General features: G+C 38.2%; 1 protein-coding gene across 1 annotated transcript in view; it reads left to right on the top strand.

Moving 5' to 3' along the window:
• Positions 1 to 23,660, top strand: part of C5 (complement C5) — a 130,192-nt gene that overhangs the window by 51,122 nt on the left and 55,410 nt on the right. The window contains exons 20-25 of the mRNA XM_036749092.1: positions 1,443 to 1,582; positions 3,331 to 3,558; positions 4,864 to 4,924; positions 14,044 to 14,133; positions 15,418 to 15,630; positions 17,027 to 17,102. Of these exons, the coding sequence (XP_036604987.1) occupies positions 1,443 to 1,582; positions 3,331 to 3,558; positions 4,864 to 4,924; positions 14,044 to 14,133; positions 15,418 to 15,630; positions 17,027 to 17,102 (808 nt within the window). The remainder of the gene's footprint in view (positions 1 to 1,442; positions 1,583 to 3,330; positions 3,559 to 4,863; positions 4,925 to 14,043; positions 14,134 to 15,417; positions 15,631 to 17,026; positions 17,103 to 23,660) is intronic.

Raw genomic sequence — 23,660 nt, 5'->3', positions numbered from 1 at the left:
TCTACAGCTCAGTGCACAGCCATTGGTATAAGTATCAAGATCTCTCCACACTGCCACAGGTCCCACCTTCTACAGGCCAGGCTCCAGCACATGTGTCCTTGCTTGCAAGCCATTTCCCTCACTTTGAAATTAAACTTCTCTTTGATCCCTGACTCCCTGTCTCTAGGCTGCTTTGTTCAGCTTTGGCTGCCCACAGGTTAGAGGCTGGTTCCAGTCCAGTAGTTCAAATTCTGCCTCAAGCACTTATGTTTCCATTGGGCTGGAACCAATTACCATTTTACATAATTTTAACTTCAAATAGTGCAGTTTTGAATACATGTGACTGATGGGATGCTTGGGTACCTGTGCTTGGACCCCAATTCCATGATCACATATCTCCCTAGCCTCAAAACACTATCCCTGGCAGTTTCTCCCCAGCCCAAGGACGTTATGCCTACCAATTACTCACGAGTGGGCCCCAGTGAAACACTTATATCTCTCCCTGGTGTAGTAACAAACTGCACCTGTAGGAATTATTAGTTTGAACTGGCTTTGTATTAGCTCATAAAGATATTCAGTACCAACTAGACTATCTATACGCATCCTGGACTCCTCATTATGTGTGTTCTAGACTTAAGACATATGTATACTGCTTACATCTATCTTGTCAAATGAGATATTGATTGGTGGCAAACTGGGCAATCCTCAGTCAGCCCAGACTGCTAGTTAACTTAGTGACATAGCAGACTTAAAAACCACACCTCCCTTTGGCCCTGCCTTGGGCTTTTCCTGGTGAACTCTGGGTAAAACGCCTGAACAGTAGATACAAAAATACATGTTCCTTTAAGAACTGACCACTCCTTAACCACTCCCTAATCCTGCCCTGCATCACCTAGTTAGCATATTTGGTACATGTTTTACTATAGTTTTTCCTACATAAACTTTAACTGTACCCCTCTAAGGTCTCAGGTTCCTTAAGAACTTTTGCCCGCTAAATAACATAAAAATAAACCTTTGCCAACTTAACTTAAAGAATGCTTGAGCCTGTGAATTTTTTCCAGATGACCCTTTCCTGCACCCTGGTTCTTGAGGGGTCCCTGAACCCCTCAAAACTGCATCATGTCCACTTTAGGGGATTCGTTGTTCACACGAATCAAGACCTAGATGTAGCTAAGCGAACCTGAGCAAGCTGCTCTATAAAGCTCTTTAAGCCTCTGTTTCCTCCTCTGTAAAATGGGGAAAATAATAGTACCTACCTCATAGGTTGTCAGGAAGATCCAATGAGATAACACATGTAAAGTGCTTTGCAAACCTTAAGGTGTTATTAAAATACTTGCTATTATTATTATTACTATTACTATTATTATTATTATTAAAGTGAACTACCTGTAAAATGTTTTAGAATTGATAATATGATCTGAGTTCCCCAATGAGGTTGCTGCATATTCTATTCGGTTTCTTAGGTATCTGTGTCGCCGACCCACTCCAAGTAAAAGTATTGAAAGACATCTTCTTGGAGATGCAAATTCCCTACTCTGTGGTGAGAGGGGAACAGATTCAAATGAAGGGAACGGTTTATAACTACAGAAGTTCTGAAACGAAGGTGAGTAGGGATTGTAATTATAGACCGAAAGTTCATGTAAGAAGTGATCTTTCAAGCTTCTGAGGGTTTGGAAGCCTAGGTCTACCCCTCCTCTGCACTTTTTATCTGATCTAGAGAATTTTATCTCTGAGGCCTTTGGACAAGAGACACACTTTAGCAGGGCTGGTGTAAAGGGTGCCTTGGATGCTCTTTCACAAGAAAAGAGCTTCAGATGCCATTCATCCTTATCCCTAGCCTTTCCTCCTCTCATGTTCTCCAAAACCCTTCTGAAATAGTACCTCTCTGAAACAAGCATCCTTAACTGACTTCAATTCCCGTGTTCCTTAGAGAATATTCAAAGTATTATAGAAGAGACAGCACAGTGGAGTGGAGAAAGCACTTGGCCTGGAATCAAGGAAACTGGGTTTGAGTCCTGTTTTTGCCACTTACTAACCATATATTCTCGGATAATGCATTTAATCCCCCTGGGCCTCAGGTTTTGTTTTTCCCCCTCTGTTTAAAAAAAAAAATGAATGGGTTGGATTACATGACCTCTAGATTCCTGGGCTTCAATTCACTATGTAAAATGGTGACTCACCCCCAACACGGTCATAGTGAGAGTCAGATGAGATAAGAGATTTAATGGCATGTCATAAACCAGACCCTACAAAGGGGAAGGGTTATTATTCTATGGTTTTGATTCTTGTGTTCTAGGCTCTAGTCTGAGCTCTGGTTGTGACTGTCTAGCTCAATAACCTTGTATAAGTCATTATGTCCCTTTGGGCCTCTGCTTCTCCAGCCATATAATTTCAGAGTTGAAATGGATGTCAGTGGCTATCTAGGCCATCCCATGTATATGACAAGTGAGAAGCTCAATTTATAGATGAAGAAACTAAAGTGAAGGGAAGTGGCTTGTTTAAGGTCACGTAATGAGTATCAGAGTCCAGCCTCAAACTGAAGTCTTTTCATTTTAATCCCAGTATCCTTTGCTTAATACCATACAGTGAGTGTGTTCTATGTAGCAGTTGCTCCATGAATATTTATGGAATTGGACTGAGTTGAATTGAGTGGTTTTAATGCAGATTTTTAAAGTTTAAATTTTCTATTCTGAACTTAACAAATACCTCCCAAAATGAACATTTCTATTTATAAAGTAGAACACAAAAGAGGATTTCACACGAAACTGTGAACCTCTATTCCACACCACTTGCTTTTTAAATATCAACTAAATAAATTCAATCCATTACTTTCAAAACTGTCCTACTTGCCTCTACTTCCTTTTGAACTTCCTTCTCATCTCCTCTGTGCACTTTCTCAGCTGTTTTAATGATTCTTCTCTTTTTTCTTTTCTTCTTTTGTAGGTATCACCATTGTCTACATTCCTCTCTCATCTTGAATCAGTCACTTCTCTATCAGGAAATGGGTAGCAAGCTTCATCCTAGGTTCCCATAGAGACATAGCTGGTCACTGGCTAGAATTCAAGTTGTCTTTCTTTATGATGTTGATATCATTGAATAGACTGTTCTCCCATTTCTGCTCCCTTCACTCTGCATCAGTCTAGACTCACCAGGATTATATCCTTCATAATTTCTCATGGTATAATAACATTTTATTACTGAATGATTTTTAATAACATAGTAGTGCCATAAAATTACTTAAGACCATGGGCTCATCATTTAGAAACTGTAAGCAGCAGGAGGAATTCTTCCTCTTGATATAAAATATTCTGACAAGTGGACTAATACTATTTCTAATTTTTGATATTTCAGTTCTGTGCTCAAATGTCTGTGGGCGAAGGAATCTGTCTGGCTGGAAGTTCCTCATCTCATAAGCAAGGGATAAAGCATACTCAGTGTGTTCTGAAGAATATAGAGGGTTCTTCTATCCAGTCAGTTATTTTTAACATTCTGCCATTAGAATTGGGTCTTCATACTATCAACTTCACACTCAACACTCATTATGGAAAAGAAATCTTGGTGAAAACCTTACGAGTGGTGGTAAGAAAAATGGTTACATTTTTAAAACATTTTTTACTTTCAAATAGTTATGTTCTTATGGCATGTTGCCTAATGTACATATGTTACATAGTATAGATATTGTCCTACTAATGTTTTCAAAATTATTTTGTATCTGTGATATCATTTTAGACCCATCAAAGCTCTTTGAAGTAGTCAGGGCAGGAAACGAGGCTCAGTGAGGTCAGATAACTTACTCAGAACCACACAGTGATTCCCAACTAGTGGAAGAAATGGCATTGAGATTCTCTGAGTTCACTTCCAATCTGCTTCAACTTTCAAGTGTAAGGTAGTTGTGCTGTTTCTAACCTTTGATGAAAATAGTAGCCCCTAACCGTTTTAGTGGATTTAATTGAGATTCTGACAGAGCAGAAAGGACACAGGGTTTAGAGACTGTAGACCTGGGGTTAAATCCTGTCCCTGCTACTAATGACTTGTGTGTCATTTAATTGCTCAGACTGTTTCCTCATCTGTAAAACAAAAGGGTTGGAACCCAGTACCCAATTAGGCCAACACACATACCTGACAAGGGTTATCTATCTTCATTTTTATAGATGAAGAAGCTGAGTTTAATTTTTTTCAGAACTTAACGAATTCTTTCCATTTACAAAGAGCATCTTCTTATATAAAAAAGAGGATTTTACGTGAAACAATGAATCTCTACTTTTTACCACTTGCTTTTTAAAAAAAAAAAAAATATATATATATATATATATATAATAAATTCGGCATTGTAATCATTATAGGAAGTACAGACAAGCAGGATGAATCTCTCAGCTCCCTCCCATCTCTAAATTCTATTGTCCCATAGAATACAGAGCCTTTTTCAGTTTGCACAGTGAGAAGGAAAATATCCACTCCCTTGACCTCGGGCCCTGGAGGGTTCTTCCACTGTCTTTTTACTACAACCACACACAAACTCACCTCTCCAACCATCACTGGGCACAGGGACAGGATCAGATGGTAATGGCTCTAGAAATCATGTCATAACATGAATAGTTATAGAAACTCATTTGACCAGTGGACAGCTTGGTCAAGAAGCCTTTCTTTATGTTAAACAGACATTTGTGTTCCTGAAACTTGCACCTCATTGATCCAAGTTCTACCCTCTGAAACCTCCTGGTACAAGCCTACAGCAGCCCCTTAGATGTCTGAAGACATAAATCATATCTACCATAAGTCTTCTATTCTTCAGGCTAAATGTCATTGATTTTTTTAACCTTACAGATTAATATACTATATATTCGATGTTTTTATTAAATGTGTTTTTATCCTGCTATATTTCAGCCAGAAGGCATCAAAAGGGAAATTCATGCTGGTTTCACACTGGATCCCCAAGGTGTATATGGTATGCAGAACACTTTGTACTTTACTTTGTATCATTATATATAAATACTATGTGTACAATTCATATTATTGTTATTAATGACATATTAAGTGATCATTAATATTATTGATAATTCATAATAGCTCACATTGTTATAAAGTAGTAGCATTGACAAAGTGCTTTCTTCACAGCAACTAAATGATTTTCAAAACCTACTTATGCAGAGCATTATATTAAGTTCTGGGAGAGAAAGTAAGTAGTCCTTGCTCTCATGGAATTTATAGTCAAATAGGAGGATTAAATGCCAATGTAATGATAATACACAATGTTCCATGGCAGCCACATCAGGCAGTTACAAAGCAAAGTACCATGTGAGGTCTGCAGGAGAAAGTTATTACTCATTAAGAGATCAGGGAAGACTTCATGAAGGGAGGCTTTCAGATGAACTTCAAAGGCTAGGTAAGGATACAAAGGGCAGCTAGGTGGCACAATGGATAGAGTGCAGGGCCTGAACTTGGAAAGACCTGAATTGAAATCTGGCCTTAGACACAAGCTGTGTAACCCTGGACAAGTCACTTAAACCTGTTTTTCTCAGTTGTCTTATCTGTAAAATGAACTGGGTAAGGAAATGGCAAACCACGCCAGTATCTTTGTCAAGAAAATCCCAAATGGGGTCAGAAGAGTCAGTCATGACTGAAAAAGAACTAAACAAAAGATACAACAGGTAAAAAGAGGGAAGAAGAGCATTCCTGGAAAAGTTATGGAGGTAGAAGAGCTCAGTGAATGTTCAGAGAGCCACAAGATTACATGGAAGAGATGCATGAGATTCATGGTGGGTATGAAAAGATGTAGCACATTACCAATGAAGAATGGTGTAAAAAAATCAATAACAGGTCAACCTGCCAGCTAACCTCAGCAAGGCCATTTTCTCAAAGCATGTGGTATGGCACTGGTGGAATGAGAAGAGAAAAGAAAAGCTCTGGAATTGTCATTCTTGGTAACAAGTTGGTAAGGCTGGAGTAGAAAGACTGATTATCAAGCAATGTCTAGGGAGCAATTGAGAGGCAGTGGAAAAATCTCTGCCCTGGAAGTCAGGGGCCTGTGTTCAAATTTTGCCTTGGATGCTCACTATGTGTGTGATTGTGGCAAGCCATTTAATCTCCATGGGCCTCAGTTTCCTTATCTAGCAAATGAGGGAGAGGTCAGACTAAATGGCATTTGAGACATCTTCCAGCTCTAAATCTATGTGATTATGTAAAATGAATTTGAAGTGAGTGAAATCAGTGCAGTTTTGTGACTTTTTCCAGTGATGTTCAGAAACCCAGGAATAAGGGGAGAAATCAGGCGATGAGGGTTACTGAGAAATGAGAATTCATAGGCCAGAACTAGTAGAAGGTCAGAGGAGGAAGTGATTTCAGGGCCAAATCTAGTTAAACACTAAAACTGAAGACCATGGAATCAAGGCTGGGTATGCAAACAAATGAAGCCAGAGTTGGGAGGTCAATTGGGAGAATAGGGATTGGGCAGTGAATAAGAGGTCACAATAAGGGCAACGAGTGTGGCTGGTGTGAATTAGAGAGTGGGATAGATCAAAGACTGGGAAGTTATAGTCAGAGAAGAGAATTTCAAAATTTCAAATATTGAGGTGGTTCACCTCTGAGAATTTGTATGGCCTTAGGTCTGACTTGTGTTGGTCTGTGGCTACAGTGGGAACAAGAAGGAAACCCTTGAAGCACTGGTTGAGTAATCAATAAACAGGCGTTTATTATGTACCTGGTACTATACTAAGCACTGGAGATATGAAGAAGAATAAAATCCATTATAATAAGTGTTGTCAACAGGCAGGTAGGTAGCATGGTGGATAGAGCTCTGGGCTCTATCTCTAGCCTCAGACACTTACTTTCTGTGTGATACTGGGCAAGTCAGTTAACCTCAGTTTCCTCGACTGTAAAGTAAGGATAATAATAGTACCTACCTTCTAGAGTTTTGTGAGAATCAAATAAGATAACATTTGTAAAGTGCTTGGCATAGAGCTGGCATATAGTAAGTGATACATAAATGCAATATTGATATCCCAGAACGTGATGGTGAGTTATAAGGCCAAAAGGACAAGCCTAAGGGCAGAGAAGCTCATAACCAAGTGCTTGACCAGCAGGAAGAGATTTTTTTGGCCATAACTTCCTAGGGAATAGAGGAATCAGTCTGAGTTGGTGGGGTGTATATCTACCCCATTGAATTTTGTTTTGTTTTGTCATTTTCATTAAGCATTAGAGAGCAAAAGCGTGTGGACAAAGTACTCTATGTGTTTCAGAGAGAGAGAGAAGAAGAAGGAAGGAAGGAAGGAAAGAAAAAAGGAAGGAATAATGGCTGGCTTGAAAGGAGGAAAAGTTGGCATTGGAAGTGAGCCTTTTAAAGAATGCATAGGACATTCGTTGGCAGAGCATGGTTTAGGTGGAGAGGGGTGTGGGATTCCTTTGCAAAGCCAAAGTATGAAATTGGAAAAGTCCAAAAGGACAGATCAGAACTTTTCCACATCCTCTCATCCTGTGCAATTCATATTAATGTCTTCCCATAATTCCTCCAGGGCACTGGGGGGATCCAACATACTGGAGGCTTTCATCTAGATAAGACATTGTATGGACAACAATGGAGCATATGAACTCTTTTCTGGATATCCCTTACTCTTCTTCACGACCAGTTCACCTTCCTTTCTGGTCATATGTTTTTCTGGTTACATATTTATGACTTTAATTTTTGCATTTTTTATCCTCAGTGCTTGCCATAGAGCCCGGCATATAGAAGATGCTTAATACTTCTTGATTTAGTGTTGGTTGATTTTTCTACACCTCGGTAATGTGCTACAGCCTTTTCACACCCACCCTGCATCTGTGTATTGCCTTTTGAGTGACCTTCAACTTTAATTCTTCAGAGGTTATGGCACTCCATGACTCAGCCATTTGATTAGGTAGAGGAAAATGTATTTTAAAGGCTCTGTTCCCACAAGGTGTCTGTTATTCATCTATCAAAAATCACAGAAAATTCTCTAGTATGGAGGAAAGGGTACTAGACTTAGTCAGAGGATCCAGATTCAAAATTACTAATTATCTATATATCCTTGGATGAGTCATTTAAGGGAAAGAGAAGAAACATTTACATAGGACCTAATATGCACCAGGCACTGTGCTAAGTGCTTTTACAAATATTATTTCATTTGATCCTTATAACAACCCTGTGAGGTACATGTTACTATTATACTCATTTTACAGTGGAGAAACTGTGCAGTTTTACAGTTGAGTCAGGCAGAGGTTAAGTGACTTGCCAAGGGTTACACAGCTAGTAAGTATCTGATGCTGGATTTGAATTCAGGTCCTCCTGATTCCAGGCCTACCACTCTCTCACTGTGTCACTAGTGACCTCCATCTAATATCCTCAGTCCTTAGTTTTCTCATTTTTTCCTCATTTCTAGAATAAATTTAGGGTCATGATGACCTCTAAGGTTCCTTCTAACTCTAAACCTATGATCCCATGCAGCAACAGAGATCATTTAGTTCACCAACCTTCTGCTGGTGATATCAAAAGAGGCATAAAACAGGGAGCTGTATGACCTTTAAAGGTCACCATCATGAAGGAAGTCCAAGACAAAGACCACTTAGGAGAGGGATTTCTCATAGATGATTGGCTCCTCCAGGTATTCTTTAAAGGAATAAGTTTTAAAAAGAATAATTGACTGATTTTCTTTGTGTAATTAAATAACCAAATGGTCATGTAATAATGACTGGCTATCTCTTATTCCCAGAAAGGAATCTAAGGTCAAAAGTTCTCTTAGAATTAGAAATTCAGAAAATGATTTTATATCCTTTGCTTGAGAATTTAGATAATGAAGCAAATTATTTCACGAACCTATTGTTGGACTTATGTCCTCCCTCCTACCCATAACTTGGGAGTTTTTCATTCTTGTTGAAATTAATTAGAATGTTGCATATATCTGAGGACTAAAGATTGTAAATATATAACATATCAATGAGCACAAAGTTTGCACAGATAGCACGTATACATAGGGACTTACCTATATCAGCAGTTCCACAAATATTAAGGGAAGTGATTGAAGAAAAGACATAATAGTTGACATTTTCATATCACTTTACCATGCATAACAAAGAGCTTTAAAAACATTAACTAAATTGATCCTCATAGCAGCCCAATGAAGTAAGTACAAATATTTATACCCATTATATAGATGAGGTTCATAGAGATTAAATGACTTTCGAAAATTTTTATAGGTTGTAATTGACAGAGCCAGAACTAAAAAACCATGGTCTTTTAGTACCAAGTCTAGTATAAAAAACAAAAAACACGCAAAAAACCTAAACTACATTATGTTGCTGGTATTTTGAATGAACGAGTGAATTCACTCAAAGAAAACCTCTAATCATTAAGTAGTATGAACTCATTTTGTCTCAAAAAGCAACTCTGTTGTATAAATGCAACAATTTTCTTCCTCATGGTAAGGTAGCAATAGGATAAATGTTAACTAAGAAATCGAGAGTACTATTCCAAGACTCTGGCAAAGCCAAGAAATTATATCCTCGTGCACTTTGGGGGAGGAAGACATGACAGAGTGAATATGGATGTTTTAGGCATGGGAACAAAGCAGAAACAAAACCCATTTTCTGCCCCGTATCCAAATGCTAAATGATCTCTCGTTACACTCTCACAGATTTCTCCAGATTCTCCTTTCTGGAGCAGTTCTTGGATTTAGTTCTGATAAATTTTATTTTTTGGTCTCATGGAATTATCTTAAGTCCCAGAGAACCAATTTGTCATTTGCTTCCCCTCCCTTTTTAGCACTCTGTCTTCCATGCTGATATTATAGTTTGCAGCTTCTCTGGACTCCTCCATCTTCATTCTCCTGTGCATGAATGAACATCTGGACTTCCACGCTAGGAATGATTTTTCATTTCTGAGTAAATCTCACCAGGGAGGTTAGGGTTATAAAAATAATCTGTGCCTGTTTCCCTATGTTCAGCCTTCCCAGATGGGGATTTCTTTTCCTTCTATACTTAGAGGCAATTTTAATGTTAAGGCTTGTTCAGTCGTTGTCATTGTTTTTAATTGTGAGAATTCATAATGCCTTCATCTTGAGGCATTGTCTTTCTGAAAATTTTAACTCTCATTTTTACATAGATTACTACTACATCTACATATCCAGCTCCAGTCTTTCTCCTGACCTCCACATCCACACCAATTAATTGCCTTTTAAAGCTAGATATTCCATTGGCATCTCAAGTGCATGTCCATAACAGAACTCATGATCATACCCCCCAAAACCTACCCTTACTTCAAACTTCCCTGTTTCTGTAGTAGATGCTAACATCCTTTTAGTCATCCAACTTTGTAATTGCCAAGTTATTCTTAAAGCTTCCCTCTTCCTTTCCCCCAAATCCAAATCCTGTTAATTCCTCTTTCACAGTATCTCTTGTACCCATCCTGTCTCATCAGTCATACAAACATAACCCAAGTTTAGGGGCTTTATCGCCTCTTTCCTGAATAAATGCTATCTTCCTGACTGGTTTCCTTGGTTCCAGTGTCTCACCTCTAATAAATCTTTCCGACAATTTGCTAAGGCATACATCTGACTGTGGAGTCATTGCTCTACTCAAAATCTTCAGTGCATTCCTATTGTCTTTGATATAAAATGCAAATGACTCCACTTGGAATTGAAAGGTCTTCTCATTTATTTCACATTACTCCTCCTTCATAAATTGTTTGTATCCAACCAAACTGAACTACCAATTGTTGCCCAAACTGGATCTTCAGCAAGCATTTATTAAGCACCTAGTATGTGGAAAGCACTGTGCTAGGTCCTAGGAACGCACAGTTAAAAATGAAAGTCTGCATTCTCAATGAGCTTACGTTCTATTGGGAGGAAACAATGTATATACAGATGAATCGTTGCAAAGTATATACAAAGCAGATGCAAAATATACTTAGCGATTTCAGTGGGAAAAGGACTAATCGTTGGGGTGGGGGGCGGGAATCAGGAAAGGCCTCCCCTCGGAGGTAGCCTTTGAGCTGAACTTTGAAAGAAGCTACAGACTTTAAGAGGCAGAGGTAAATTGGGGCTGCTTTACAGGCACGGAGGACAGCCTGTGTGAAGTCATGAAGGCCGGAAATGGAATGAGGCACACAGGCAGGAGCATGCACAGTTTGTCCAGGCTTGCAAAAGCCAATTGTTAAATTTTCAATGTGACCATTTATACTTAAGACATCAGGAAATGCTACAAATCAGAGCTTGGTTTATTGTTTTCTTGATTATCTAGAATTAAGAGAGTAATAGAGAAAATGTTAATAATGCAAATTAAACCTAAAAGTGTGTGGTATATACTTTTTTGGGGGGGAGCCAGTTGTTAAATATTTACTAGCATACCCCTGCATAAAGAACTGCAAGTTGGCAAGTTTGGCTGGAACATAGAGTATATAAAAGAATATGGAATCAGTTTGGAAAGAAAGGTTGGCGCTAGATTGTGAAGGACTTTAAATGCCAAAAAGAGAAGTTTGTATTGACAATGGGGAGCCACAAAAGTTTCTTACACAGGGGAATGACAGTTAGACCTGTGTTTTATGTGAGGCCCAGTTAGGGTCTTCTTCTTGTGGGGGGTGGGGCTCTTTCATCCACCTTGTTTTTTACAATAGCCAGAAAGAGGGTCAGATTACCAAACATCATTCCAGGAAAGAGATCACGTGGGCATGGAAAGCCAAGCTACTTCTCAAGAACCGGGGGGAAGTTAAACAAGCAGATTTGGACTGAGTTGGAAAGACAAATATAGATAATGCCACTTTTGCAGGAATATTCCCTACCCACCTCTCACCATGGCAGGGGAGGTCTGAAAGGGAAACATATGGTCCTAATTCCACTTGAGTATTCAAAGGAATTAGGAAGTGGGCAGAGGAATAGTGTCATCCCTGAGGATGCACTCTGAGAATGGTTTGGGAGAAAGAATGAAAGCCGGTGAGTGCAGGAGGCTAGGAACTCTCAGGGTTACAGAGTTTCCTGGTAGCTCCTTGTTCTACGTGGTCAGTGTGTGCTTGGAAACCATGCATGGTAATAAGATTTGTGGTCTCAGAAGGTATGGTGGCCCACACCTGTAATCCCAGCTACCTGGGCAGCTGAGGCTGACAGATCTCTTGGGCTGGGGAGTTGAATACTGAAATGGACTATGCCAATTAGGTCTCTGCACTAACTTTGGCATTGATTTGGTGAACCCCTAGATGTGAAGAGCCACCAGGTTGTCTAAAAAGGGCAAACTTACTTAGGTCATAAATGGAGCAGCTCTAAGCTCAAATGTTGATCAGTAGTAGGACTGGGCCATGAGTAGCACTTGCCTGTCCAGCCTGAGTCAAATGGAGAGACTCCATTATTAAAAAGATACTTGAGATTTAGTTGTGAGAATCCTGATCCCTTAACTACATGCCCTACTCCCTGACACATGCGCACACACATACACACAAAATAGAACCATTACAACATGAACATTGACAAAAGATGTTTAGATCAGATTTTGTCTAGTACAAATTATTTGAACCATATGCAAATCTAAGCTTACCTCTAAGCCTCCATTTTAGAAATAGAATATCTGGTGCTGGGTACTGGGCAACCTAACTTCAAGCCGTAAAGAAGAGGACAAAAGGGCTTGAAATTCGCCAAGCCGAGAAACAAATTCCAAGAAAGTAAATCCAAGAGGATGTTCAGGACTGACACCCTACTAAGCTAGAACAAAGAGCCAAGGATTCAACACAGTCAATTATGAAGGAGACCAACTACTGCGTGACTGTTAAAATGTGGTTTTCTATCAAGCATCATTTATAAAGGTCTGTTTGGTAATTCTTCAAAATCCTAAAATCTTGGAGTTTGAAGGGACCTCAGAAGTCATTTGGTCCCACTCATACTTTAACAAGAATATATATACTTCACATCATTTCTGAGAAAGGGTCATCCAGACTTTACTTGAAGACCTTTAGGGAAGAATAACCCAGGAACTCCTTAGGCATTGCATTTCACTTTTGGATTGCTATCATGGATAAGAAGTCTTCCTTCTATCGAGCCTCTATTTGCTTTCCGGTCACTTCTACCTGTTGCTACTAGTTCTGCTCTCCAGGGCCAAGTGGAGCAAATCTAATAATCATTTCAGCTGATAGTCTTTCAAATAATTGAACAAAGTGATAATTTTCCTCTTTTCTTCTCCAAGAGAAACATCTTTAGTGCCTTTACTTGATCCATGTTGTGCAAGATCCCAAGGGTCTTCACTATCTTGGTTTCTCTTTCCCAAATTCTCTCTAACTTATCAATTTCCTTGCTAAAGTGTATCACATAAAACTCCAAATGTTATCTGACCAGAAAAGAGAATAGCAGAACTATCATCTCCCTGGTCTTGGGACTCTCTTCCTCTCATAATGCCATCTAAGACTGCATTATCTTTTCCCCCTGCCATATTACTGTGACATGGAACAAAGTAGTTTGAAGGCATTAAACCAAGACCTTTCTCAACATCTTTTGATCTGAGATTTGTGGAACTGAGAGAAAAAAAAAGCTTGAACAATCCTTGCCCAGCAGATATCACTATAGAGAGTCTTAGAGCAGTGTTGACTCATATCAAATTTGTAGTTCACTAAAACCCCCATATCTTTTACACATGAACTGTTATCTAGCCATAACTCTCCTAATGCAATATCATCCACAAATAAAAATTTCTAATTTTAACCTCAATAATTTTAGTTCTATTTTAGCTTTATGAGTGGCAAAAGTATAATTTATGTTGAATTGTCTTTTGCGATGTAAGAGAAAGGTAGAATATAATTAAATTCACAGATAGTCTCTAAATCTAATTTCTGCCATTAGTTTCAGCTTTGCTCCTTCTCCTTCCCCTCCCTATCTTGCAACCTACAATTTATCATGGTCTCTAGGAAGTAGTGAAATAGACTGACCTCTCTACTTTCCCTTTACATGATGGTGGAGGTGCTAAGATGAAGCAAATTGGTCATAGGACAGGCAGAAATGAGAGAGGGAAGGAGAAGGTTATTGGAAATTAGATAGTGCTCTCCCTAAGAGTCATCCATAATCCTAATAAAACCTTCCATTTCAGGTTCCATTAGCATTCGAAAAGAGTTCCAGTATAGGATACCATTAGATATGGTGCCAAAAACGAAAATAGAACGGACTGTGAGTGTAAAAGGTAAGTTGAATGCTGCCAATGGGTGTCCACTTTTGTTCTCTGTCTCTGTTTCTCTCAATAATGGCATTATATTGGTAAAGCCTTTTCCATATTCTTACATGTATCATTTCATTTGAGCCTCCAACAGTCTGCAAGGCAGGCAAGTCAAGGATTATTGTGCCCATTTTATGTATAAGAAAACTGAGGCTTAAAGAGGTAAGTGAAGTAGCTTCCTAAGGTCGCATAGCTGCTAATTAATAAAAGTTACAGCTGGAACCCACGTCTTCTGGCTTCTGGTCCTGTGTTCTTACCGTTGCCCCATGTGACCTCTCTTGCAGAAATCTTATATTCGCAGGCATTCTGCCTCTTCCCCTTCCAGCTTTTGGAATACACACAAATGTATTCTCTGGTATTCCAAAGGTCAGAAGACCTTCATCCATGCCCTTTTTTGTTTTTCTTTTCTCACTGGTTTTGTGTCTACATTATTTTTGTCATAGACTGATCAGCCCCTGGCTTCAATACCTCTCTAAAACAGAATAGGAAAAGCATCAGATTGAGGTTCCAGGGACTGCTACTGCAGGACCAGGAGAGTGCCCAATATTGTTTACAGGCAGCTTTCTTTCTCCCCATCCATTTGTCTATCCCATACCCCTTATTATGCCTGGCTATATCCCAGGAAAGGGCTGTTCTTCCTAAGAAATTTACAAATGGAGCAGCTGTTAGAACACTCTACAGCTGGAAGATGGATATTTCAGGGCTGGGGAACCTGCGGCCTGGAGGCCACAGGACATTTGGATTCAGTCAAAGGGCCGCAATAGAGGACCTAGAGGGCCACACGTGGACTCGAGGCTGCAGGTTCCCCACCCCCGGACTATTTCCTTGTGCAAAATTTGGGAAGGGAAATCCTTCCTGGGTTTATGTGAACCTTTTGTCAAAGGTTCTGTATTCCTTGGCATTGTCACAAACTGGACACTCTGTGTGTGTGTGTGTGTGTGTGTGTGTGTGTGTGTGTGTGTGTGTGTGTGTGTGTGTGTGTTGGGGGGGGAATAATGGAGGTGGTGGTGGCGATGATGAAATGTTTCTATGACCCCTTTGTTTCCATGCCGCTGATTGGTGAATCTTGACATAACAAATCACCTTCTACACAGCAATGATGTTGGGAAATGACCTTTCTGCTTATAATAAGAGTGAAAAATAGGTGCTCTTTACCTCTTTACAATCTGCTATGCCACAGTTGGGTGGTAAGAGAAAGCAGCACTGAATAAATTTATTTTGTATCTGGTTGGGGGGGATTTGGATCGACAGGAGCTCTTATTGGTGAAGTGATTTCTGCAGTTCTGACTCCTGAAGGCATCTCTACTCTAAGCCATCTCCCAAAGGGGAGTGCAGAAGCAGAGCTAATGAGCATCATTCCTGTATTCTATGTCTATCATTACCTGGAAAATGGAGATAATTGGAACATCCTTGGTGCCAGCCATGTAACTGAAAAAGAGGCTATGAAGAAGAAAATGAAAGCAGGTAGATATGGGCTTCATGTCACTTATTTAAGGGTCCTCCTAATTTCCAAATGTAGCAATTTTTTTTCCACCAGGTTATGGGGGTAAAAGTGTAAACTAGCCAGTAATTTAGAATAGCTAAATCAAACTCCCTCCACTAAAACCTTCATACAGTGTCCTCAGCATAGGCTGGAGGTAACCCTAGATCCTCTAAGCAAGCTAGAAAGTCTTTGACTAGTGATTACGTGGCTTTTGTCCAAGCATCAACCTAAGTGAATTCAGAGAAGATCGTCCCCTAGTTGGCTACCAGATGATGAATTTTTCAGCTACACGAGCTCTTACCATAAATTATTTAAAGAGTTTAATCAGTGGAGGGAATATCCACACTAATGAAATCATGGTCCCATGAAGAATTGAAACATCTAATGAATTAATAACAAATAATAATGTCAGGAAGTTATTAGATCCATTATGCAACAACAAAAGAAACAATAACTAGTAGTTAGGTCTTTATGGTTATAAAATATTTTCATATCCATTTTCTCATTTGATCCTCATAATAGCAACAAGAAGTAGACGGCACAATAATTATTATCCTTCTCATTGTGTGGAGGGCCGCTAGGTGGCACAGTGGTTAGAGTGCTCAGCCTGGAGTTCGGAAGACCTGAGTTCAAATGTGACCTCGGATACTTACTATGTGACCTTGGGCAAGTCATTTAACCCTGTTTGCCTCAGTTTCCTCATCTGTGAAATGAACCAGAGAAAGAAATAGCAAACCACTCCAGTATCTTTGCAAAGAGAATCCCCAAAGAGGTCACAAAGAGTCTGACATGACTGAAAAACAGCTGAATAACAACAATCTCATTGCGCAGATGAGGAAATCGAAGGTCAGAGAGGCAGGGTAGTTTGCTCAAAATCTGTAAGGCCACATAAAGACTATTAACCAATGAATGGTGGTACTAGAAACAAAACTCAGTTCTTCTGATTTCTAGCAGTATGTGATTTCCACTACACTTTGCCAATTAGTATTGAGCTATTTTTATGAGTGCTTTATTAATACTCAATTTTAAGAACCCTTCCAACAGCAAACCGCATTCAACTAGAGCCAAGAGGTGAACTACAGTCATTAAATACACAATGTTCTTTAGCAGCTGATACGACTGCCAGTTCCTTAGCAACTGACAAGTCACCTGCATTGCAAACTCTACAAAAAAACACCCTTTCTTTCTGAGAGCTGCGTATGCTCTATTTGATAATTCTCTTTTCTTTCACATTAGCCATAAGGACATCCACAATAAGTAAAGTGAATACAATTTATGGCAAATACTGAAGGAAACTCACAGTTCCTAGAGAGTAATAAAACACTCTAAAGAGCATCTCAAGCCAGTGAAACACTATGTTCTTCTTTTGTCCCTTAGGGATTGTAAGTATCCTGTCTTACAGAAATGCAGACTACTCTTATAGCATGTGGAAGGGTAGGGATGCCAGCACTTGGTAAGTCAACATTTCTAATGTACTGATGTTTCCTACAGTAATTCATTCATTTTTTAAAAAAATTTCTTAATCATATTTATCTACTCAATGGGAAATTTTTGTTTTCAATTTTGTTTTTCCTTGATTTTTAGATCACTCTTTTATTTCATCAGTCTTTTAAAAAATTTGTTGCTTTTCTAAAGTGTAATTTTTCCAGTTGCATGTCAAATTCATTGACTTGTTCTTTTTCTCTTTTATTGACATGAGCATTTAGAGAAATAGATTTTCCTCTAATGACTGCTTTAGGTGCATCCCAAAAGTTTCAGTATGTTGTTTCATTGTTATTTTCTTTAGTGAAATTCTCTATTGCTTCTATGATTTGGTCTTTGACCTACATATTCTTTTGGATTATCTTATTTGGTCTCTATATAAGTTTGAATCCTTTTTTCAACTGCTTTTTGTTGATTGTAAGTTTTATGGTATTTTTAGTCAAGAAAGGTTGTATTTAGTATATCTGTTATCCAACATTTGCTTATGAGATTTTCTTATGCCTAGCACATGGTCAATTTTTGTCAAGGTATCGTATGCGGCTGAGAAATATTTGTATTCCCTTAAATTCCCATTCAGGAACCACTAGAGATCTATCATGTCCAATTTTTCAAAACTTTTATTCAGGTCCTTAATTTCTTGCCTACTGTTTTTTAGATTTGTCTAATTCTGAAAAGTACATTATGAGATAAAGCCCCAGCTATTTTAGTTTTACTGTTTATTTCTCCCTGAAATTTGATTAGCTTTTCCTTTACATTTATATTTAGATGTCATGTATGCCCTTCAGTTCATACATATTAAGCGCTGATATTTCATTGTCAATGGTACCTTTAAACATAATATAGTTTCCTTGCTTACCTCTTTTTGTCAATTTTTATTGTTGCCTTGTCTGAAATCATAGTTGCCATCTTTGCTTTTCTTAATTAGTCTGAGGCATAATAAATTCTGTTTCAACCTCTCATTTTAATTCTCATTGAATGCTTATTTCAAGTATGTTTCTTATAAGCAACATGTTGTTGGATACTGTTTTCTAATCCATTCTCCTGCCCCCCTCCATTTTGTGGGTGAGTTCATCCCACTCATAACCATGTCTGTAATTGTTCATTGTGTTTTCTCCATCATATCCTTTCATAATTTTTTTCCCTCTTTTCTCTGCCCCACTCCCCTTTTTATAAAGAGAGAAAAGGGTGATGAAAGAAAAGAGATGTGATTACCCCTAGCAATCAATAGTTGAAGTACTCTGATCCTAGACCTTGATCACTGGTTCTTACACTTCTGTCCTTTTAATTCCACTATTACGTTCCACTCTCCAATGCTCATTTGTTTTGCTTGTGACTTTTGCTACCCCAATTATACTCTCCCTCTTAACCCTTCTCCTCCTTTTCTGCCCTACATGTTTATCTAATCTATTGAATTTAATGTGTTTTTATGCCAAATTCTTTTTGTGTGTGTTTTAGCTTTTCCCAGTTCAGATAAGATTGAAGTCAATTAGGTGCTAACTATCCCTGCTCTTTCTCCATGTTTTTATGCTTTTCTAATTATTAGAAATAATAAATTCCTCCTTTTTTGTCCTCGTTTTTTTAATCTAGTGGATTTCTTTCCCCTAGACTTTTCTTTCCACTTTTAAAACCACCAAAATATAACAGAATCACACCTACATTCTGTATATTCTTCCTTCACCACCTCTGTGACTTTTGAAGACAATAAACTTCTGAAAGGACTGTTACTCCTTGTTTCCTTGTTAGAATGTAAGAATTTCATCTTTATTTAGCTCCTTCTAGTTATTCAGATGTTTTTGCCTATCTAGGTTTTTCTTGTTCTCTATGTGTGCTATTTCAAGTATCTACCCAGTTCTGGTATTTTTCCGAAAAAATGTTCTAAGCTCCCATATTCAGGTAGCTAGGTGACACAGTGGATAGAGCATGGAGTCAGGATGACTTGAGTTTAAATTTTGCACACTTAATGGCTGTGTGACCCTTGGCAAGTCACTTCTTTCAGCTTCAATTTCTTCATCTATAAAACAAGTATAAGAAGAGCACCCACCTCACAGAATTGTGAGGATCAAATTAGGTAACATGTGTAAAACAATTCGCAAATTTTACAACATTACATAAATGCTAAATAATATTAATGTCTCATTAAAGGTTTATTTGTTCCCTTTGTAGGATTATATTACATTTCATAGAATGTTTTTCTTAGCAAGTCTTTTTCTTTTACATTTTAAGAATCATATTGCAAAATAACCTCTCATTTATAGAGTTTACATCACAATTTCATGTTATCCTGAATGTGGTCTCTTGATCTTTGGTTTCTTTCCTTTTGGCTTCTTTTAGTATTTTTACTTTGTCCTAGAAGCTCTGGATTTTGTTTATGACAATCCTGGGTGTTGTCAATGTGAGATCTCTTTCAGAAAGTGACTGGTAAATTCTTTCTATTTTCATTTTGACTTCTGGTTCCAATGGATTTGGGTAGTTTTCTCTTGTTATTTCTTCACAATATGGCATTCAGGTTTTTTGTTTGGTCATGATTTTTAAGAAGTCTAATGATTTTAAAAATTATTTCTCCTCTATTAATTTTCTGGGTCAGTTGTTTTTGTTAGTAAGCACCTTACATATTCTTTTAATGTTTTATTCTTTTGACTTTGTTCTAATATTTCTTGTTGCCTCATGGAATTATTAATTACTGTTTGCTTTATTCTGTTTTTTGGTAAGATTTCACACCTTGTATACTATTCTCATTCCAATTTTTTTTCTTTAAGAGCTCTAATTTCATTTCTAATTTTATTTGTTATTTGTTGCTTCATTTCTTCCAGTCACTTTTGGAATCTTTGTAGCTATGCCTTTCTTTTTTCCCTGAGGTTCTACTTGAATTTATGGGGGAATTATTCTCTTCTTTTGGGGTTTAGTCATTGACTTTTTCATGATCTATAGTATGTCTTCATCATATTTCGAGTTTTCTTCCATTTACTCACATCTCCAGCATCAGTTCCTAGATTGAAATGTTGTGCCAAGTTAGGCTCTAGTCCTCGTTACATTCTTAGATGGAGTGGTCAGAATCTGTTTGGTCCTGTCTTCTCTTCAGTCTGCATGCTGCATATATGGGATTGGTTGGAATCTGATCTTGTCTTCTTTCCTAATTCCTAGCTTCTTCACCCATGTGGGTGGTGGCCTCAGCTATATTCCTGTCCCTTCCTCTTCACGTGACCCCTAACCAGGAACTGGCTCCAAACCTTCATATGGCCTTGACAAGTTCCAATTTCAATTTCATGGAAAAGGATAAAAGAGTTTCAAGATGGAAGCAATGTTAGAGACCCATTTGTTCACTCCTCTCTGTTTATAGTTGAAGAAACTGAGGTCCATAGTGATCAAGCAACCTTCCAAAGGCTGCCCAGGTACTAAGAACTGGATTGAGGACTCAGATTCAATGTCCTCTAACTCAAGATCCTGTGCTCATTCCACTAAACCAGTGGTCTCCAAAGTAGAGGTCATGGCCTGACCCCCCAGGAAGCCCCATAATGACCCCAGGCTGTACATGATCAACCAGTTAGATGATTAACAACTATACTACCTCCTGTTGTAGTTTAATGCTCTTTTTCTTTGCCTCTCCCATGGCTGGGCCAACATTGGTTCCTCAGGGCAGTGATAATTTAAGTGGGATCCAGGCACTCAAAGTAGTTGCACAAGCAAAATTCTCTTCTTTTTCCGGCCCATAGAGTATGTTGTGGCTTCTTCAAATGATTCTCAATAGGCAGGTTCTATGCACTAGAGCAGTTGCTAGTGATAAGAATCTCCTTTCCCTAACCTTCTACATGCTTTTCATTTTTTTTTTCTGAGAAAGAATGGTAGCACAGGATGACTGGCATGCATAGTTACAACCTGCATCCCAGATTTCCTTACAGTACCTTTCCCCAAAACCCATCCTTCTTCCTTACTTCCCTATTGTGATGGATGGTACCATGGACAAGTAGGCAGAGGAAATACAATGTATATTTTGTATTAATTCCACTCTAAGTCAAATTTCTACCAACTTGTCATTTAGTAGCTTTAATCACAAGAAGGGCCCTCATAGTAGCAGTTCTATGGTAATGTCTGGTGTTTTAGGGGGTTTTGTATATTATTCATAGGCCAGGATTATTATTTTTTAAAAATTAATTAATTAATTTTTAGTTTTCAACATTCACTTTCATAAGATTTTGAGTTCTAAATTTTCTCCCTCTTTCTTTTCCCTCCCCAAGATGGCATGCAATCTGATATGGGATCTACATATACATTCATATTAAACAAATTTTCACATTAGTCATGTTGTAAAGAAGAATTAGAACCAATGGGAGAAACCACAAGAAAGAAGAAATAAGGACTAAAAAACCCACAAAAAAAAGAGAAAGCAAATATTATACTTCAATCTGCATTCAGACTCCATAGTTCTTTTTCCGGATGTGCATAGCATTTTTTATCATGAGTCTTTTGGAGTTGTCTTCGATCCTTGCATTACTCAGAAGAGCTAAGTGTATCGAAGTCAGTCATTGCACAATGTTTCTGTTACTGTGTACAGTGTTCTCCTGGTTCTGCTCACTTCACTTGGCATCAGTTCATATAAGCTTTTCCAGGTTTTTCTGAAGTCTGCCTGCTCATCATTTCTTATAGCACAATAGTATTCCATTACATTCATATGCCACCACTTGTTCAGCCATTCCCCAATTGATGGACATCTCCTCAACTTGCAATTCTTCACCACTACGAAAAAGACTGCTATAAATATTTTTGTACATGTGGGTCCTTTTCCCATTTTTATGATCTCTTTGGGATACAGACTTAGGAGTGGTATTGCTGGATCAAAGGGTATGCACAATTTTATAGCCTTTGGGCGTAGTTCCAAATTGCTCTCCAGAATGGTAGGATCAGTTCACAACTCCACCCACAATGCATTAGTGTTCCAATTTTCCCACGTCTTCTCTGACATTTATTATTTTCCATTTTTTGTCATATTAGCCAATCTGATAGGTGTGATGTAGTACCTCAGAGTTGTTTTGATTAACATTTCTCTAATAGATAGTGATTTAGAGCATTTTTTCATATGACTATAGATAGCTTTAATTTCTTCCTCTGAAAACTGCCTGTTCATATCCTTTGACCATTTATCAGTTGGGGAATGATTTGTATTCTTATAAATTTGACTCAGTTCTCCATATATTTTAGTAATGAAGGCCAGGATTACCCTTGAAAGACAAATCTACATTGTAGCCTACCGATAACAATAAAACAAACTACAATAATAATAATTCACATAAAATTAAGGCTTTCAGGTTTGCAAAGTGCTTGCCTTACAATGACTTTTTAAGGTTGGGAACGCTATTTCAGCACCATGCAGAGAGAAGCAACATGGAGGAATGCAGAATGAGCATTGGGACCTGGGGTCGGGGTTTGAATTCTATTTCTGATACTTATTTAGGTGAGTGACAATGGACAAGTCATTTAACCTCTCTAAGTCTGTTTTTTCAGATGCAAAATCAGGTTAGTTCTCTGATTTCAGGACCATTGCTTTTTCCATCAAACTATGCTGCATTCTTCTTCTGTGAATTCCAACATATTTGTTGAAAAGATGAATTATCACTTTAACATGTCATCAAACTTATCTGCATATGTTACTTTGAGTGCAATATTTGAAAGGAACCTTAAAACAAAGAATATTAGAACAAAGGACACAGAACATCAGAGATGGAAAAGATCTAGTCCAAACCCTTAATTTTATAGACTGGGACACTGATGCTCAGGTTAAGACATCTCTGTTGTTATTTTTATTTAGGATAAAACTTCATTACAAGCAGATTTTGTAACTTTTTAGCTTAATTTTTTTGTTTTAGGTCCCTTTCCAGATCTGTCTGAAATCCCACTATTTTTACTTATTCCTCCCTCCTTTCCTCTCTCCCTCTTTTCTTTCCTTCTTCCCTCCCCTTCTTCCTTACCCCTCTTCCTTCTCTCCTTCCCTCCATCTCTACCTTCTTTCCTTCCTTCCTTCCTTCCTTCCTTCTTCTTTCCTTCCTTCCTTCTTTTCTTCATGTAAGGAATATATATGTGTACACACACACATACACACACACACACACACACACAGTCTGCACCTGTGATTTTACTGGTATAAGGAAGTCCTGGGTAAAGGAACTCTCTCCGCCAATGCAGTTAGGCATCTTCTAGTCTTAGAGAATTGCCTAGACAATATGACCATATTGTCACTCAGTCAGTAGGATGTTGGGACGCAGGAGTGGGATAACTTGAACACAGGTCTTTCTGTCTTCGAGGCCAGTTCATGATACTTTATTACCTCTCAGCTGTCTTATGTAGTTTTAGTCAATATGTATCCATTTCTGATTCTCCTGATCTTCCTTTGCATCACTTCATTCAAAAGATTCCCTCTGTTCTTATATGCTTCATATTTATCTTTTTATGGCATCATTTATAGACTTCTATTACATTGATCTATCACAATTTATTCTTTCTGATCAGACATGTCAGTTGTTTCCAATTTTTTGTACTT

Source organism: Trichosurus vulpecula, chromosome 3, assembly GCF_011100635.1.
Source record: "Trichosurus vulpecula isolate mTriVul1 chromosome 3, mTriVul1.pri, whole genome shotgun sequence".
Classification (NCBI taxonomy): domain Eukaryota; kingdom Metazoa; phylum Chordata; class Mammalia; order Diprotodontia; family Phalangeridae; genus Trichosurus; species Trichosurus vulpecula.
Note: the sequence above shows the minus strand (reverse complement) of the source record. Positions and strands in the feature narration are given on the sequence as shown.